The sequence below is a fragment of the Argiope bruennichi genome, chromosome 9 (assembly GCF_947563725.1).
Source record: "Argiope bruennichi chromosome 9, qqArgBrue1.1, whole genome shotgun sequence".
In the NCBI taxonomy this organism is placed as follows: Eukaryota; Metazoa; Arthropoda; class Arachnida; order Araneae; family Araneidae; genus Argiope; species Argiope bruennichi.
The window spans coordinates 121,594,329-121,614,895 of record NC_079159.1 but is presented as its reverse complement, the minus strand read 5'-3'; the positions used below and the strand labels follow the sequence as shown (position 1 = coordinate 121,614,895).

The following is a 20,567-nucleotide window of genomic DNA, read 5'->3' as shown; positions in this document are numbered from 1 at the left end:
TTTATTTTAAAGTTGCTATAGGAAAATCATATTTTTGTTTGAATTTTTAAAAATAATACTTTTAAACTCAGATTTTAATATAAGAATTTTCCTTGATCGATGACATCATAATTGCTGAAACTTAAGCTCAAATTATTGTTAACAAATATTTATGTATTAATTTATAAATGAATACAATTAATGAGATATTCAAAAATTAAATTTACTATTATTTTTGTATTAAATAAGGATAAATATTAATAGAGATTGGTACAAATTTTTGCAATACAAAATAAAGAGAGTCATGAAAATTTCTGAAATTAACTTGGCGGATATTTTAAAAATAGTAATATTTTACGAAATATTATCGATTTAGAACAAAATTTATTTTGTCATTGAAATTTTAAAGAAACGCAGAACAGGCATCGTAAGCACTACCTTTTTTATATGGAATCCAATTGAAATATTTCCCGCCAAATGGAATGGAATCGAATTTGGCGCATTGCGTTTCACGGAAATCTTTGGAGCCTTCGGGACAATCCTAAAAATAGCAAATATGTTACATTAAATTTCAAAAATTTTCTTTTGTTTCTGAAAACAGAAATCTTTTTTTAGTTACCATCCTTTCATTTGTGACACTTTTTCTCTTGGTGGTTTAAAAATGGTTAAAAATCCGCTATAAACACGATTAATATGTTAGACATAATGTATATTTCTTGAATTATTACACGCTTCTTTCATTTTATCTTAAATGGAATAGAATATAAAGAAAAGCATTAGCAAAAAATCTTTGAACCGTTTCATTTGCTTATTATACAGTTAATATTTTTGTTGAAACCGATCAAATAATTTATAATTGCCAATTTAATCAATTGAGCTTTAAGAATAACCCATCCGAAATGCAGGGCCATTCATACTGAATGGGATAAAAGGAATAGCAAGCCTAGTACGAATTCTGTAATTGAATTAATTTAGCCGAAACAGATATATTCTAAAAATAAAATGTTTTATGTGGCAACAATGAAAATCCATCCAGTAAGGAAATAGCCAAATAGCCGCCAGTAAAGCGTTCGCATCATTATTATCAAAATGCCGCCATCTGATTTGCCGATTTGGTTCTTGAAATCAAGGTTCTTAATATCCAGACTGAACAGGTGATATGGATATTAATTAAGCATTGAGATTACAAAGTGAGAGGCTGTATTTAGTTGAACACATTCACAAAATAGTACACTGGTTATAACTAACATTTCAGAGGAAAAAATTAGGATGAATTTGACAGGGATAAATTTGATCCAGAGTCAAGTTAGATTTTTTTTTCTTCAAATATGGTCCAGAGTCAAGTTGGTGTGGTAAAGTTATAGTGAATTCTGATTCGAGGTCTCTTGGTGTTCTTTGGAAACTTTGAATCAATTTCTTATGGCGATGTTGTCAATGTTTTAATTACGCGAATGTTGTCATTTTTATCTATTTTCTCAAAGAATCTAGTTGATGGAATTCTTGCAATATTACAAAGGTTGAGTTCATTACGGATTTCACAGTTTCTAACAAACCATTCTATGTCACTGATTTGCCGAAACGTCACATTTTACAATCTTTCTAGTGCTGTGATGTGGGCCTTTGTAGCAGTCGCTCAAATAGATGATTCATATGAAATTAGGGGGCGGAGATTAGAAGCTCGTTGTTCTGAAAAAGTTTTGAGTTTCTCATATTTTTCAGGTCCCTCGGATCAGATATTAATTTAAAATGGGTTAAAGCTTGACTTAACTTCTTTACAGTTGTTTTAATTTTGGTAACATGTTTTTTAAAAGTTAAGGGTTTATTCAGGGTGACATCAAGTTAAACTGTGTCATTACTCTTGGTATAGCTTTTCGAAACAACTTTAGTGGTTGTGGAAGGCTTCTTTTCCAGGGGAAGTATAGGGTTTGACATTTGCCCGTGTTTATTTGGACTTCCCACTGGATAAGCAATTTTTCAAGTAATTTAATATTCTTGGCGAGTTTACTTGATATGACTTCAAGATCTTTGTCAGAGTGCGGCACAGCCATTTCCTCAACGACTAAGCTGATTTTAATTTCCTGGATTTTTTGGATGTCTTTGATTGAAATTGTTAAAGCACGCCAGACTGAATTTGGAGTTCTGAATTACTCCTGCGCTGATCATTCGAGGGTTCGATATTCAGCTCTAGACTCTTACAATGAATTGTTTGCCAGGCAGATATGAAGATAATAGTTTAATCAGGCCGTCAAGGATTTATCGTTATTAGAAAATGCCACCATCCATGCGGAGGAAAGTTTTCTGTGATTTGGAATATGCCTAAATATCTTCATTTATCGTCGTTTAAAACATTTTCACCCGAGTTACATTTAGGTTTGGAGTCACCGCATCGAACATGGAGTGAAATAGTTTCAGGAAATTTGCCACTTATGGAAGAAATCCAAGCCAGGAAGAACACCCGCAAGAACAGAAGAACATTCAATAAGAACAGTTTGAGAAAATTCGCAAAATGTTTTTATGGAATCTAGAAAAATCATAGGCATACCAATGTACGCCAATACCTAAACGATCGTCTACCCCACCACAGATCTTCCCAAAAGATATGCAATTGTTTTCTTGGCCACTCAGACTTTTTCCTAAGGCGTTTTCTTAAAGACAAAGTCTTCTCGCCCCCGCTTCCTCAGGACTTACAGCAACTGAAGCAGAGAATAACTGACGTGTTGGACTCATTAAAGATATTCCTATCACGAGTGTGGCATGAACAGGAATATCGCACAGACATTTCCCATGCCACAAGAGAGGGTACACGTAGAACTACTGCCTGTGATGGTTCTTAGGATGGTCCATTACACAAGAGAAGTGTAGACCTTGGTTCCCGTCAATGTTGTCGCAAAATCATTCAGATTTTTTTCTGAGCCTTGAGCGGATTGGAGTAGTTGTTTATAGTTACTTCTTCGAAGGACCGGAGGGCAGTTTCCTCCTTCCAAACCTAACAAATTATTGAAACTGGTCCCTCCCTTTTATTAAAATCATCAAGCCCTAGATTATCCAAAACGTCATTATAAGATAGAAGATGCATGCACTTCTTTATTTTTGACAATGCAATAAAGAACAGGCTGAAAATATCAGATGCTTTATATATCAGATGGAGATGGCAGGAAATGAGTTACCTGAATATTGCAGGACAGGTATCGCTTGGATGGCCCGGTGCATACTGGCAATCCATTTTCTCTGATAGAAAAATATATACATACTTCATTATTTGAATAATAAAAGAAATAAATCCTTAATAGAATTATTTGAAATGTATATTAAAATCAGGAAATGCCAAAATGTTGAATAAAAAAAGGTATAAACTTAAAGAAATAAGAAACAAGATTCCTATAGCAGTTATTTTGAAATAATAATAATAATGAAAAAATACGCAATTTATTTAAACTAAAAATTATATTTTAAAATATGGGAAGAAAAATGCAAAATTATTCTAAAATTACTGATAAATGTAGAACATAAATAACTATAAAAGTAAAATTTAATTTAATTCCAGTAATTAATTTTCTTAATAATCAATTAAAAAATCCATAAATACTTGAAAAAAATTCATTATATATAGTTGTCTTTATGACATAAAAGTTTGAAATAATCTTTAAGAAATCAACATTTTGAAAATGCACCCACCCTTATCAGTTTAATGCTTCTTAACATGTTTTCATTAACTCGCCTTCTATGTCTATTTGTCTGTTTAGTAAAAACTTTGCAATTGATTTTAAACTAACTTTTCTGATGAGCCAAAGACTTCTTTAAACATACATCAAAATTGCATGGCAATGCAATATTAATTTGCTTACTTGTCTGTCTGCTTGTTTGTCTGTTTGAAACAAATTTTTCAATTCATTAAAAACTTTTATTACCGATAGACGGCTCCATGACGAATCTCAGCTCATCAAGAAGTTCGTCCAAAATCCATTGCAAATTGTTTCTTACATCCAAGATTACAAAGCAGAAATTAATGTTGTAAATAAAATGAATAAATAAATAAATAATATTAAATGTTTTAAAACGGACTACAAAGTATATAATAATTTCTCCTAGTCCCATATAGATATATAAAATTTATGGAAAAAAATTATTCAAATAATTTTTATTATGTATTAAAAATATTAATTAATTTAGCAGCCTTAATAATGATCAAATCTTTCAAATGCTATTAATTAACATATTAAAATACAATATCAAACATAAAATTATATTTAAGCAGCAATGATGCAAAATGATTGCATTGTTTTCATTAAAAAAAATAACGTGGGCAATCGGTTAATGAAAAATATTCTTCAAAGACGATGTTCATTGCCTGAACATTCATAAGCTAATTAATGATTGGCCACAAAATTTACAGAAATTAGCTTTATTTATTATAATAATACAAAAGTAAGTAAAATATACTCTTTGCATATAAAAAGTACAAAATTAGCTACATTCTCGAAAACTGGGATAGTTTTTAAGCATTCAGCATTATTTACTGCAAATTTTTTCTAATTTTAATGAAATGCTGTTTAAATTTAAAACATATTTTTAAATTATAAACCACAAATAATATTAAAAGCATTAATTTCACTGCTTTTTTTATTTATTGCATAACTTTTATTGCAATTGAAGGTACTCAATATGGAAATAGGAATTTTACAGGCAGCCATCTAAATGAAGTTACTACTTCCCCATACTTCTAAATATTTTTTTATCGAGATATAACAATAAATAACGACTTCTTGCATGATTTTTATTGCAAACATAATATTTTATATCTCTTTAGATACAATAATATAATGATTCTTTAAAAAAAAGAATTAAGGAAAGCATTACCAAAAATTCAAAAAACACAAATTTCGTGTATAGAAAATAAAAAGATTAGAAAGTATAAAAATGTATGCTTCTCAATTCTGTTTCAATTTATATTCTCTTATGTCCGATTAATAAATTCATAACTGTTCCCATTGAGCTTGCATCTCATTTGTACTGCATGCCGCCCAACAGATGGAAGTAGCATACAGTTCTATAAGCTTCATACCACCCGCCACACCTTGCAGTTGTTTTTGAAAGCGTTCGTTATAATCTTCCGAATGTTTTCTATCTTATTATCCATCATACAGTTAAACCTTATTTAACGAGCACCTCACATAGCAAGTGATTTGTTTAAAGAGCAAAACAAAATGTTTTTTTAAAAAATGACACGCTTAATTTTTTGCAGAACGAGTTACAAGGAGACACTGTGGCACCACATACATGCTGAGTTAGTTTGTACGAGTCTGTGTTGAACGCTTGTTTGAAGAGAACCCTTATATCTAAATTATAGAAGCATATATGGAAGAAATAATGGCCGAATAGTTTGTCGAACATTATTACTCAAGAGGGGTTTGTACAAGTGCCTGTGGAGTCTTAATCGGTTAGATATGTCTCTGGTCAAAATTATGTAGCTAGAAAGGCAGAGCAACAGCACCAATAAGTTGTTGGAAGAACATAGCCAGAACAACTGGAGAGCTTATAGAAATACACTCTGTGTGGCAGCAAGAAGCTGCGTAGGAAATTTGGTCTGGAGAGGGAGAAATAATAGATGCAATAGATCAGCAACCTTAAGGGAGATGATGAAATTACGAAAAATTAATGCATCGTACGTTCAGAAACATCACTGTTATAAGGTAGTGGATGGGTGTTCTAAAATAATAATGCTGTGACTCATTTCAGCTAAAATTTGAAGCATAACCAAAAGCAAATGTCTTCGGACAATCGCCTTGTAAAAAAAAGCATGTATTATCTATACTTATAATAAAGCTCAATGTGTGTGTGTGTGTGTGTGTGTGTGTGTTGGTGCCCTACAGGCCAGGTCATTTGACATACAGCTATCAAATTTGGTACATGTCTACCTTAGAGGTAGGGAATGTGCACCTGGGGTCCCTTTTTTTGAAATTTTAATTAGAATTTTAATTATTAATTAAAAACTAACTTTCCCGCCAAAAAAATCTTCCATTTTCCCCACCGCCAACTTTTCCGCCAAAAAAATCTTCCATTTTTCCCCACCACTAAATGAGTAAAGCTTCAATTTTTTTTTTTCTCCCAACAGTAATGAGGCTAGGGTTAAAATTTTTCGGCGGATTATTTCAAACGATTCTGTTTATTTCCTTAATGTTTTATGCATTTAAAATTAAACATTGTTAATTAATCCATGTTTCAGATTCATTCTGAAGTACTTTTGAATTAAAATAACACAGAATAAAGGAAATAAAAAATGTATAATCTGCATAGCGTTACCCCAACTGGCGTAGAAAAATTCACGCATTTGCGTTACCGGAGCTGGCGAAGAAAATTCACGCATGCGCATTCTGATTGTTGCCATGACAACCGTTATCAACGGATGATTTAAATTATTTTTAGGTTAGTTGCATGCTTTTGTAAATAAATTGTATTTATGTTAGTTATATATTTTTTGTATATGCTTATAGTTTTAAGTACATCGTTTTTTAAATGATTTTTTTAACCTGTTTTCAATTATTTAAATTATTTTTATGTTAGTTGCATGCTTTTGTAATTAATTTGTATTTATGTTAGTTATATATTTTTTTGTATATGCTTATAGTTTTAAGTACATCGTTTTTTAAGTAGTTTTTTAAACCTGTTTTCGGCCGATTATTTTAAACGATTCATTTTATTTTCTTAAAGTTTGATGCATTTAAAATTAAACATTGTTAATTAATCGATCAGTTCATGATGAATCTGAGAAAATTTTGTTGACAAATTCTTCATATATTACATAAATTAAGAAAGATATTCTTTAGTGCCCATAAAGTTTAAACGCTGAGTGACTCTATTATCAGTAATCATATTATTAAAAAAAATGCTTTGTTTCAGTAAAAAATATTATTATATTAATTGCAGTTTAGTCATTTCCATTTTAATTTTAAGCATAAATTCTACCGGAACTAACAGGAAATTAGGGAGATACATATTATGTTATGGATGAAGGACTTTATATTATTATGAGTGAATTACATGACTATCAAAATTTGAAGCTTTAAAATATTTGATGAAGAAGCTATTAAAGTAGGAATTACATAAAATATTTAATTATTAAAATTTAAACGAGCATTAATATTGGCGAACCGGCTGGTCGCCAAAGACGGCTAGTAAATAATAAATTACATTAATATAAATTTGTGTCATTATTTTTTTCGAAATGGAACCATTATTTACACGGATTCTTAAGGTGAAAAACAGTTTCGTATTACGAATAACATTTCGAAACAAATTATACTTGTTAAGCAAGGTTCCAATTTATTAAAAAAAAGAAATTGGGATAGTTAAAAACATCATATGTTACTCACATTGTTCTAGTGCACGTTCTGGTTTGGAAAGCAACTCCTCCTCCGCACGTCCTGGTGCACTCACTGCTCTCACTCCAATCACTCCAGGGTCCCTCATCTATTGTACTGGAATGCAACCCAACAGTCACATTGCCATCGGGGAATTTATGGTGTGTGACGTGTCTTTTGTGGTGTCGAATCTGTAGACAAAATATTTTTTAAGAAGACATGTTCTAAGAAAATAACAAAATTAAAAATGGAACTCTGAAAGAAATAACTCGGCTATTTAACCCGTTTAAGCATGATTTGGCAATTTGGTCACAAATCATTAAAGTGTTCTTAAATTCCAAAACAAACATCTAAGTTCATTTTAAATCTCTGTCACAGTACAGATACACAGCATTCTTTTCAATTTTAGTACATCTCATCAAAAATAGATGGCATTGGCTGCTATTAAATTGAGAAGAAAGAAGAAGGAAAGCATGTTTGTAACGATTACAAAGATCGGGGGAAAAAATTTCTACTTCTATCTAGTCCATAAACTCATTTTCTGACTATGCAAAATAATTGCTACAAAATTTTTTACATTTATTAGATTTTATGGAACACTTGAAAATATGAAGCATTGCTAAATAATCTCTGCTTTTTCATCTCATTTTATAATTTTTACAAAATAACATTATTATAAATTAGAGAGAAATATCCTGTTAGTCATTAACCCTTTGCCCTCAAAAGGTGATCGCTCACTCACCACATGATTTAATGTCGCAGCTCGAGAGGTGACTCTCGCTCACCACTTTGTTTGCTGAGGAAATTTGATGCACGACGATAGCTAGGGTTTCTTTTTAAAAACTCATCAGACATTTGAAATATCGCGTGTGGGTTTAAAGATTAATAAAGTGTGTGAATATAAAAGTTTTATACGCTAAATTGTGTGTGTAATCATTTTAAGTTAGAGGTAAGAAATTCAAAAAGCTACAAAACGTCTCGAGTTGTTGGTTCGTCCGCGCGAAAACGACCCAAAGTGCAAAGAGTTAACTAACACGCACGGCCACGTTTGTCATGTGACTATGACATCATATTCAATTTGCCTATTGCTAGTGAATGAAACTTTCATTATAAATAGTTACATAAATTTTTACCTTCAGTTCTTAAAAATGCTAGGGATCAAGACAAAAAAAAAATCCTTCCTCCATCATTACTTCTTAATATAACAGTTAAATTTTGTATCAAAATCATATGTCAACAAATTCATCAAAGAACTAGCGATCAATTCTGTTTTTTGAACAATTTACACAAATATCATAAGTATACATCTTATTGTAATAAAAAAGAAAGATGATAATGTAGCTAATAATATTAAGTTACAAAATTTATTTTTATCGCTATATCAAATGGTTATAAGCAAAGCGTTTCTCTCAAAAAATGTACCAAATATAATTGAAGGGATGGGATTTTATTAGAGATTATATATTATACGATGCGACAGTCTTTTTAAAAGTCGGATCAGATGTAAAGCTGCTCATAAAACCACTGCTCCAAATTCTTAAATAAAGCATCAACTTAAATTGATAGTAAATATTGCAAAAAATTTATGCTGATCTTAGTGGCAGTACAGCAGAATAACTGCGATAAATACATCAAAGCGATAATAAAAAGCGACCAAGGAATAATTGGGAAATACATCAAGCCATAGCTTTGGAGAGGAAATCGGTGAACAATTTCAGAACAATTTAGTGAACGAAATACCACGCCCGAAGAATAAAATTCCAGCCTTATACTAGATCTGTTGCATAGGCGTCTATAAGGTAGGAAGGCAGTCCCCATCAGATAGCCCCATCTTTGACAAATAGTACCAAAAATGGCATTTATTCCGGTTGATTGAGATGAAACAAGATAAAAATTTAGCAGCTGCCTCGTAAAAAATACGCTCCAAGAGGAAAAGTAGACGCTTACTTGAAGCTTAAACTTTATGATGCAGACTGGGGTATAATTCAAAGGGATCAAAACAGGACTCGGAGACAACGAAGTAAGGTTAAACATCGATTTTTTTCTTCTTTTCAAACCGCGATGTAGCAACTGAAAACGAAAATTCATGACGAACAAATGAAGGACGATTTTAAAACCATCACTAGTGTCATTCGAACTTACTAAACACTTCACTTTAAAGAAGCTTAGAAAAATAATTTGCTGGAAAATAAAACCTTGCTTAAGATACATAAAATATTTATAAAAGCCGGGAAAAGTTTAGAATGTTTTTACGAACCTAACTATCACTAACTATGAGCCTAAATTTCTTAATCAATTGACAGTTATGCCTAATAAATTGGAAATAATTGAATCTAATTATAACTAGCAACGAACCTAACTTTATTAGTTAATTGACAGTTATAACTAATATCTTAAAAATCATTGAACTTAAATATAATTAACTGTGAACCTAATTTCCTTAATTAATTGACAATTATGTCTAGTTCCACAAAATTCATTGAATTTAACTATAACTAGCAATCAATCTAACTTTCTTAATCAATTAACAGTTAAGATCAATACATTAAAAGTAATGGATGAAACTTTTAAAGGCCATTTTATTCAGGAAATATGATTTCTTGATAAACGGTTAACTTAGTTCGAACAGTTTTACCAAATTCAGAAATATCTGCAAAATGGTAAAGGGTGTTAAAATGTACAACTGTTGCTTCCTCTCCTCATAGGAAATATGGTCCTAAAAGTGACAAGTTTCAATTGCGAAAGACATTTCTATGAAACTATTTCTATTCATTTACGTCTAGCAACCATCAGATTAATTACTCTCTCTCTCTCTCTTAAATCTCTTACTTGGTCAAGCTCTGGTACCAACCTGAGCGATAAGTTAGTCACATATACTAAACCTCTGACTTGGATACCAAAATCACAAGAGAAATTCCTTATTTTGTGGATGCAAATAAAAAATGTCATATACAATGCTCCCATTGCTTGCTTTTCTTCCAAATTTGTAAGTAGCTTATAATTTTTGGCTTAAAAATCTCCTTTTGAAATTCTTTCAGATAGCTTGCTGAAATTTCTAATTAAAACGTTAAAAAGCATAAGAAAGATAAACACAGATAGATATCCAATGAGGTCAGATTGGAACCATGTACCAAATATCTTTTATCTGAGTTATCGTTTTCATAAAATCCTCGGTGGACGGACATACACCTATCGAAGGTTCGAGGTACAATTGACAGAATTATATATATAAGGCAGAAGTTTTTAGGGAAGAAGCCACACACCAAAATACATTCAACTAGCTCATTTGGGACAATCACATTCAAAGTAGACAGATGTCACTGCAAAAATGTTATCCTTGACTAGTGGTGAGAATGTGGTGATTTATTAAAATATCGAGATCTAATTTTATGATGATTCCTGTATTTCTCCTTTACATACTTTATGATATAGATATTTATTTATTTACGAATGCTTCCAAATTTAAATTGTATCTCACTACAAAACGAGTAAGTTGAGCAGAATTGGTATCATTTCACGGCTTGAATTCTTATGGTAAGCACTGGAAACAGCATCCTTAAAAAAGAAAGAATAAAAGCATCTATTCCACCATCATGAATAGATCTCAAACAAGATTTCCAACTCTTTAGCGCAAATATTAACTCCATTAAGCACTATTAATCCCTTTATCTCACGCACGAAGTGGCGCTAGCACATCGCACACGCACCTGTTCCATAAAATTGAAATCACCAATGAATGAATAAATAATGGAAGGAAGATCTTATCGGATGCCATGAATGAAAAAAGTTTGCTGGGGTGGGGGGAGAACCGTGCGCTATAAGTTGGTTCGACCTTTGCTCATTTCACGCATGTAAACAACTCACGCCATCATTACAAAAAATGTAGCACGAAGTTAACTGACTTTTAGATCCAAAGAGCTTCCACCACTTTTAAGAGCAGGGAAGAATTTTTACACTTAGTTAACAAGAAAAGCAACAGGGACGTTGACTTTTTGTCATATTGGCACAATATAAAGTGTTTAGAGTTTCACTGCGCAAAATACGTCCAAAATTTGTCATTCAATCTGCAGTTTCGGCGAGAAGATTACACATTAAAAATTGCACATGTTGCATGGTTTTTTTTAATTATCATTTTCACATGCATATCAATAGTCGGATCGACAGTCAGTCAAGCCCTACAGGGTCGTGATCCAAATTTTAATTTGTATTACAATTCCGGTATGAAAAAACATTCGTCAAATTTCATGTCCTCAAAAAATTTCTGTTTTTCTCCGAAAATAATTCTCTAAATACAAAAGATGTTTTAGAGCAAAATTTATTTAAGAGAGAAGTGATTATTTTTTTCAGATCTCATAATAAGAGAGGCGAATATTACATATAGGTATATTTAAAAAATAATAATAAAGCTTAGAAAATGAAAGTTTGAAGAAGAAAAAGTCCAAAATGAAGTCTGAAGAGGAAGAAAAGAAACGTCCTTAAAATGGAATTTTTTACACAATAAATAATTTATTAAAATTCGAAAATGAATGTGAATTATTTTTTGAAATTGAATTTATTTTGTTGGATTTGATAAGATTAAAAATGGTATATGATAAGATTAAAAAAAGGTTTCTTACACATAAATTGAAGATAATTTTTAATGTTTTCAAGCAAATACCTCTTTCTACTCACTTTATTAAAGAAATATATTATTCAAATTCATCTGTTTAATGCAATCGAATCAATATCATATGAAGCTTACGTTCTTCATCGAGGGTGACGCGGATTCTTTCTTATTATGGCTATATTACCAGTATTGTAAACTGATATCACGATGTGTAAAAAAAAATACATTTTTAATGTTTAATGTTTTTAATTGTATTTGAAATAAGCAAGAAGCATTTATTTCAGTAACAAGTTACTTCCGATTTGAGAGTAAAAATATATCCATTCGTTACAAAATTTCAATCAATATGGGGGGGAAATTGCTTTTAACTTAACATAAAAAGTAATTCTTTATACGTGCGCGATTCAAAGAAAAAAAAAAAAAAAAAAGAGGGGGGGGAGAAAAGAAAAAAGAACATGAAAAAGAACTATCTGCAATCAAACATGGCGTTGCTAAGAGATTCCAATTTAGTGCGAGGTCTTGAAAGATAGCGCAGTAAACATTATCCTTAATCGCCAATAAAAATTCACAGCTAAAAGAAACTAAAAAACGAAGAATGTATTTTGTATGATATGAAGTCAAAATAAGAATGCAGTTAATGTAGATTGGGACGTATTTCAAACAAAACAGAAATTTGTGTCAAGTCGCTAACTCAAGGCACGTGACTTAAAATAATGGAAAATGTCGATCAAAAAAGCCGAATCATTTTGATAGCCAATTGATTTCTTCTATCAAAGCGACAGATATACTAATGCAATACATCCACTTGTTGAATGACTTTGGCACCATTACAGGAAAAAGTTCACGAGACGTACGAAGTGACATCGTTTGCGATCAAAAAAGAAAGTCATACTTGGGAAATGCTTTATTCGAGTAGATAAACAGACCATGGAGATAGCAATTGACTTCTGAATTGGATAAAATGAGAGGGAAGATTACCGAAGCACTTAAGCGGCAGAATTTGGAACTGTTAGTTGGGAAAGATGACAACTGTAGCTTGCGAAAATTAATAACATTCAAATGAATTCTTCAGGCGCTAACTTTTAAAAATCAAATCTAACGTTTTTCAGTTTGTAATGAGGATTATTTAATTATAGGCAAAATATTGGAAAATTCGGGACATGTTACTCAAAACCAGTACTAATCTTGAATACACCATAGAGCCATTGGATTTATCGGATGTGGTCGTAATGGGCCTTTCATGATATTTACATATTTTGACAATCTTTCAGGCTTTCAAGATAAATTTATATGATCATTAAAGATTTTCAGCTTTGTCTTATTCTCATAAAGGTAAACAGAATTTCTGTCAATTTTGAATAGGCTGCAATTAATTTATTTTAACATGTTAATGATACATGCAAAATGTAAATATTTCTATAATTTTAGATTTTAATTTGTAGTTTTAAGAAGCAATAAAATTTTGAAATTAAATTATTACAACATCAATAATTAATATATTTTAAAAAGAATACTGCAAAAAAAAAAAAAAAAATGTGTGACGTAAAAGTTAGCTCAGCATATAGTTTTTCCTAAAAATAATAACAGATTTCTACTAATATTCTTATATAGAGATAATAAACAAATAAAGCAGAATTATTAGTTCATATTATTCATTCTTAGAGAAGTATGCCATTGTTGATAAATGAGTTCAAAATTTTGACCATTTCCTTTTTACTTAAGAATCTTGTTCGGCATTTTTATAAAGTGATGCCATCATTAAATGACGCAACTCATTTATCGTTTGGATTTTCGAATTATTTTATGTTTTAATTATCGCATTCTTGTAATACGCACTTATATTTATTCTTTAACGACTTTTGCATACTTTATAATCATTTCTGCGAATTGGACATGTTTCTCAAAGAATCTGCTAATATGTTGTAAATATTAAAATATAATTTTAAAATCAAGCTGCTTTGTATTCATTAGATTTTACCATGCATACAATAGCTTTCAGAATGTTCCAGTAAAACCGAATTTGTGTTCGAATAATTTCCTTTCATTACTTTCCATCACCGCAATGTAACATAAACAAATCACATTTATTTGGAGACACCTACTAAGATATGTTTCTATAAAGTAATGTCACTTTCATAGAAATGCCGAACAAGTCTGTTTATAAATCATCTATAATATTTATTAGCATCAGTTTATTCGTAAAGATATGAATACCTTCCCTTCAGAAAAAGAATACGACACTAAACTCCCAAGGGACATGACCGACATCAGTGAAAATTATAACATAAGACCACCCTGATTAAGAAATACACAAGTAGAAAGCAAGCTGACAACATCATTTAAAACAAAATTGACAAACTTCGATAACGGTTAATCCAAAATGTTTATCGCTCTCAAGTTAGGAGGGAAAAAAAAGCATCCTTCAGAACATGACTCACAATAGTCCCCATTATTTATATGACTACTAATTGAAGGAAAAGAAAAAGGAGCAACAATTCACGATGAGGGTGATAATGATTGCCTGTCTCTCCTCATTACAGTGATTAGTATGTCCCGAGAGATGCCGTGATCAAATCCCATGAATGTCACGGAACAAGAATTATCACTCATCAAGAGCCTTGACACTACTAACTCGAAAGGTCTGAAGAGCCAAGAGCACAATGAGCTAATTGATACGACTTGGATAGAGACGCTTTATTTTAATCTCATCATTTTATTTTTCTTTTCTGCAAAGACCCTAATGAAAACGTTAACAAACCGGCAACAAGTTCAGTGAGATTTATTACATATAGGCACCTGATATCAACGATGGGTGGATTTATAATGGCCTTTGTTTCTGTCCACTTTAATTTATTTCTTAATGTTTTTATAGGAAGAAAATTATAATACTTTCTCTCTATGCTTTTTTTTACTTTTGATAATTTTTCTCATTTCTTTAAAGTGCCATTAAAAAGAATCAAAATATGAAAATAATTCATAACAGCAGTTATTGCCTTAAAGATATGTTGTTGTCCATCCAAAACAGGTCAAAATGTTTGCACACGGAGATCTGATCGTATAAGAAAAGAAGGAGAGAAGAAGTTAAAAAATCGGTTTTTAGTGTATTGATAAAAGGCTGTGAGATAATTAACGGGTTCAGTAAAAAGTCCAAATTAGTGTAACAATTATTTATTTACAAGTTACGTTATACACAATTTACATATAAAATTTTGGAATAATTTTAAGATATATATAAGAACACGCCATCCCTAGATCTGAACTGAGTCATATCTGTACCAGGCATCAGAGGGCACTGGCTCTGGTGTCAGCATAGCCAGTTATGGTTTGTGTTACAAAAGCGGCTACAAGGCTATAAATGTGCGAGAAAAAATTTAAATAGAAAAGGCATATGGCATTTAAAACAAAGGGAAAAAACATATAAAATAAACCGTCGAATATTAAGATAGCTTAATTAAGTCAGGAGTAAATGTTTTTTTAAAGCATAAACATATCGGAATATAAATTATATATATGCTACACAAAAGGAAATATCCTTTAAAATGATCTGCGCTGGAACTTCCTGCATCTTTTGATTTATGATCAGTTTGGTTTTAATGAATGAATCGGTAATGAAACCGAAATGTTTACACATAAGCCAAAAAACAACACTGAAGCCGAAAAATGTATAGTTGAAAACTTTATATTTATGTTTTAAGTTAATAATATATAAATTATATAATTTATATCTTTTAAAAGAAAATTTTTAGACACAAAGTACTTATGAATTTTAAGTTAAGAATCTTAAGTTTGAGAAGGTTCTTTTAATACTTTCAAAAAAAGTATTTCCGACTCGCAATTTAGAAACAAAAATTTAGTTGCAAATAAGAACAACACTTCCTAAGTACAGAAAACCAGAAAAAAAATACCAAGTAATTTTCTCAAAACATATATATATATATATATATATATATATATACTCCAAGAAATTCATTTCCTTTCCACCTACGCTCATAATTCATCTCAGTGAAGAATAATTACTGATTCTACTAAGAGAAGAGTAAAAATATTGCCCAGCCATATAATGATAAAATTCTCGTTTCAAATCTTGTAGCTCTAAGAACAATTTTAAAAGAATCACACAAAAGCCTTAATTTTCGGTCCATCAAAATAAAGTATGAAATAAATATCAAATTAAATGGAAAATGTGTGGAGGTTTTAAAATCTTAATTAGAAAGATGCAAGAAAGATTACACAGTTATAAAAAAATTGTCTTTTTCTAATGTGATACAAAAAATGGATTTAAGAACAACACTCAATAAGCAATAATAATAATAATAATAATAATTTGGTGGGTCTAAAACAAGTTCTTTTTTTTTTTTTTCTTCGCCTTAGCACAAAAAGTTAAGATTGATGAGCGAATTTATAAAACTTTAGATTAAAGTGGCGATTGCTTGCCAAATTTGATTTATTTTCTCATTAATCGAAAAGTGAAATGAAAGAAAGTGTATTCATCGTCTTAGATATAAGACGGTTAACAGAAAGAAAAATTAAAGAAGAAAACACAATGAACCAAAAAAAAAAAAAATCATAGTTTGATATCGTAAACGTCACTCAAAAATTTTTAGTCCTAAATATACATTTTTATTGGGAAAAAAATGTTATAAGAAAATTTTAAAATTCTGGATGCATTGAGACAGAAAAACGGTGACAGAGTTAGTTCCCAAATACATTTAATGCATGAAATAACGATGTTAAGGACTTTGAAATGTAAATAAGATGAAAAATTATTGTCAAGATGTAAAAAAAGAGACTTTGAACCGGTTTCAAAATCTGAAGAATACATTTAAAAAAAGTAAAATTTATTTATTATTTAATTTATAATAATCATAATAATAGTAATTTATATTATTAATAAACTTATTAATGGTTAATTATTTTTCAAGTAAATTTTAATAAATTATGAATGTTTTATAAATTTTAGATAGGAGTATTTTTTAAAAAGATTAAAGTTTAAAATTTTTGCTATGACATTCATAAAAAAATCTTTATGTAATTCAGAATAACGGACTTTTAAAATCAGCATACAAATATATAATTTGCATTAATTTATATAAATCTCAGGGAAGCAGTTAAATTTCATAAGTAGATTTGTGATATGTTTGTATTATCCATGAAATATAGTAAAAAAAAAAACTATCATTTCCTGAATTAATTAAATTTTTGAAATTAACAATAAGATGTTTAGTATTAATTATTGTTATTATTATGTACTACTTACTAATGTTCACATGTATTTATTTTTGTTTTTGAAAGACTGCTAGCTGGTTTTTAGTGTCGCCATCTATTGTCGGCATGTTAACCTTCAATCAGAATGAATATTTTATTCCCTTTGCTGCTATAAATATTATTTATCTGTATTTAATATTTTTATTATTATTATTATCTATTTAATGTAATTAGATACTGACATCCAAAACTATGAAAAAAGCTTGATAATTATGTAAAAAACAAAGCAACTACTGGAAGAGGAAGAACTGACAGTCCATAATAAACAATAGGAACTTGATACCTACTGTGGGGAGTCTATTGCTTTTTTCCCACACATATTTACTTCCTTCTCAATATCAAATGAAAACATTAAAAATATTTTATTCCTTAAGACAAAAGGTTATTGCTTTGTTTTGAAAACATATTTCACGAAGAAACATATTATACATTAATTACATTCACACAGCGATGCCAAAAATGGTACAACAGCAACCAAAATTCTGGCATGCGCAGGTGCAATGCATGGTTAAGGAATGTAAAAATCCAGTTTCATAGATTTTCACATTTTTGTATCATAATTAAATTAAATGTTTCATTTCCATTTATTTAAATTTCTGTCGTTGTTATAATGAAGGGATTTTTGATATTATGATTTCTTTTTTGGTCTCAAGAGCTTTTAAGTAATTCACAAAAGCTCGAAATTTCGTGAAATATTTATTTTGGACTTGCGCCTCTTAAACTATTCTTATTCGTCCGTCAACAAGAAGACTTTTTAACCTGTCCATCCATAAGTATATGAATTCAAATGCAATAAATGAAATTTGAATTCTGATTTTGTGAATATATTACTTCTTTAATATGTTATCCTTAAACTAAAATTATCTAATTTCGGAATTAAATTCGTCGCAACAGAATTCTGATTATGCGTATTAGAGTAAGATAACACAGTTTTTTATCAATCGGACGAAGCGTAAAGGTCACTCTCGATTCCTTCCCCTATGCTACCATGCTAAACATAAGCGAGCGATACTGCATAAATACACGAAAAAACCGAAGAGAGAACTGTCCGAAGTTTAAAATGTACAGAAACTTCAAGGAATTAAAATTTCAATTTTCTTAAAGATAAACTATTATTAATTTTGCTCACATGAAGTATTTCTAGAGAAATTAAATTTCCGTAATGTGGAGATAAATTATTTTCCAAAACAAATGAAAGAAAAACAGAAGCAACTTACGGATGCGTCCGAGGTATGTGTCAATAGGAACAATGAAAATGTGAACAGCAACCTGAAAAATAAAGAAAATTTTCTAGTTAAGTCACTAGGCAAAGTTTGTATTAAATTAGTTGCAGCCAGTTAACGATGAAAAATTAAACGAGACTGCCTGAAACTGAACATATTTTTGAATTAAATAATACTATAATTTATCGCGTAGTTCTATCGTTTTTTCAAATATCATGAATAAACGCGTTGACGATACAGGGTTAATATCAATAATTGCCTCTCCTCCACACAAATGCTGTTGTTTACTAATTAATGTCCAAAAATTTGAATATAGGAATAAACTTAAAGGTTTGTTTTAGTTTAAATAAGTAATAAATGGAGTGAGACTTCCCTTGGTAACATCCATCCATTTCACGATAGCCTTTGTAAAGCGTGGTCACAGTCACTGATGCACCTTCATTGGCTGTATAAATACCCTGTATATGGCTATTTAAATCTAATGAAATTACTTCTTGTGTCTTCATTCCATTACGACTTTTCGTAGGCTCAGTTTTAATGTCTGCAAATAATTTTTGCATGTAACAATGAATGAATAGAAAGCGCGAATAAAGAATGCTTGCGTGTAATGAAGTACTGCTTGGATGTAGCCCATCTGACATCGAGAGCAATGTAAATACGTATTATGCAAGTACGTATGCAAAAAAAAAAAAAAAAAAAAAAAAAAACTTTAAACTTTCTTCTGCATTACGTACAAATTTTTTCCTTCCATCATCATTTACTCAAGCCATTTGTAATCAGTGGGATTCTTTTAAACATCTAATATAAGATAAAGTAATAACATAGAATAAGGACAGATCACGAAGGCGATACTTCAGCATCTAAATGTTAGAACATGTGGAGGACATTTGGCAACGCGTGCACCAGACCTGGAGCCATCTGGTCCCGAAGCCGAGACCTTGAAATCGTGGTCCAGAAAGAAATATAGCAGGGGCATATCAAAGAGTTCTCAAAATGGATTCCTCCCACTGGTGTGGTCTGGAAATTTGGAGAGGGGGTGTCAGCTCAGGTGTCGTCTTCATTATCTGACCGCGGTTCAGCATTACGAGATCCGTTCTACAATAGCCCTAGTGATGCTTTATAAACTAAAATATAACTAAAACTAAACTCAAAATCAATAGCAAGCTAATGGGAATGGAAATTGAAACGAAATATTAAAATTGGAAATGAAAAGTTAGAACTTTTAAATATCGGTAGATGTTTTGTCGAAAAACACTCAGAGAAATGCATATCTTTTTCGATACTACAAAATTATTATCAGCACTCTGAATTTAGTGAAAACACATTTCAGAGATAATTTATGTTTGTAAAACTTAATATTAAAAGTAACTTGTATCAATAAAAATTTATATCAATGGCAAACTTCTACTTGAAAAATAACATATCGTAGGATAAAAAAAGTCAAGTATCAAAATTAAACGGAACAGAAACCAAGCTTAAAATATATTTTATAAAATGGAAATAAAGGTTGTCCGAACTTGTATAATTTTTCTTGTGCTTGACTCGAATTAATAAATTTGCCCCAAAAAATCACGATAAACAGATAATTGATTAAAGAAGAACTCACAGAGAATCAACATTTTTTAGCAAATAATACTCTTGAAAGAAAATTTTCTTTTTCCTTAGCACAAAAATATATTTTATGAATAAAATGAAATTCAAAACAATGAACAGATTGATATTAGTTAAAAATTTCCGAATTCTTCACAATTATCAGTCAGCTCTTAAACAGAACAATATTTAAGCACAATGAAGTTAGTCTGTTTTTAATCGCATTTTTCTAATATGTCTAACATTTATGATCCGAGTTTTGACATTAGAACAGAACAAAAAAAAAAAAAAAAAAAAAAAAAAAAACTCAAGAAATTGGTAAAGAGCGAAAAGCAGCTATTATAATCCTCGAAACACCTATTGACGGTTTAAGGACAGAAACGACCGAATTCGACAGAGGAAAGTGAGAAGATTTTGTTGTAAACTCGTAGATTTTTTTTTTTTTGAAGCATCTATCCTTTTACTTTCTTATATTATATAACTATATAATATAACTATAAATCTTTAAAAAAAATTGAAAAAGTCAAAAAATTTTGATTGAAGATG

At 30.2% G+C, this 20,567-nt stretch overlaps 1 protein-coding gene across 1 annotated transcript in view; it reads right to left on the bottom strand.

Annotated features, from left to right (window-relative positions):
* The window catches only part of LOC129983749 (papilin-like), a 206,976-nt gene that overhangs the window by 49,805 nt on the left and 136,604 nt on the right, over nt 1–20,567 (bottom strand). Inside the window, exons 3-6 of the mRNA XM_056093361.1 lie at nt 18,426–18,477; nt 7,350–7,528; nt 3,147–3,207; nt 418–520 (exon numbers count right to left, since the gene is read on the bottom strand). Coding sequence (XP_055949336.1) covers nt 418–520; nt 3,147–3,207; nt 7,350–7,528; nt 18,426–18,477 — 395 coding nt within the window. The remainder of the gene's footprint in view (nt 1–417; nt 521–3,146; nt 3,208–7,349; nt 7,529–18,425; nt 18,478–20,567) is intronic.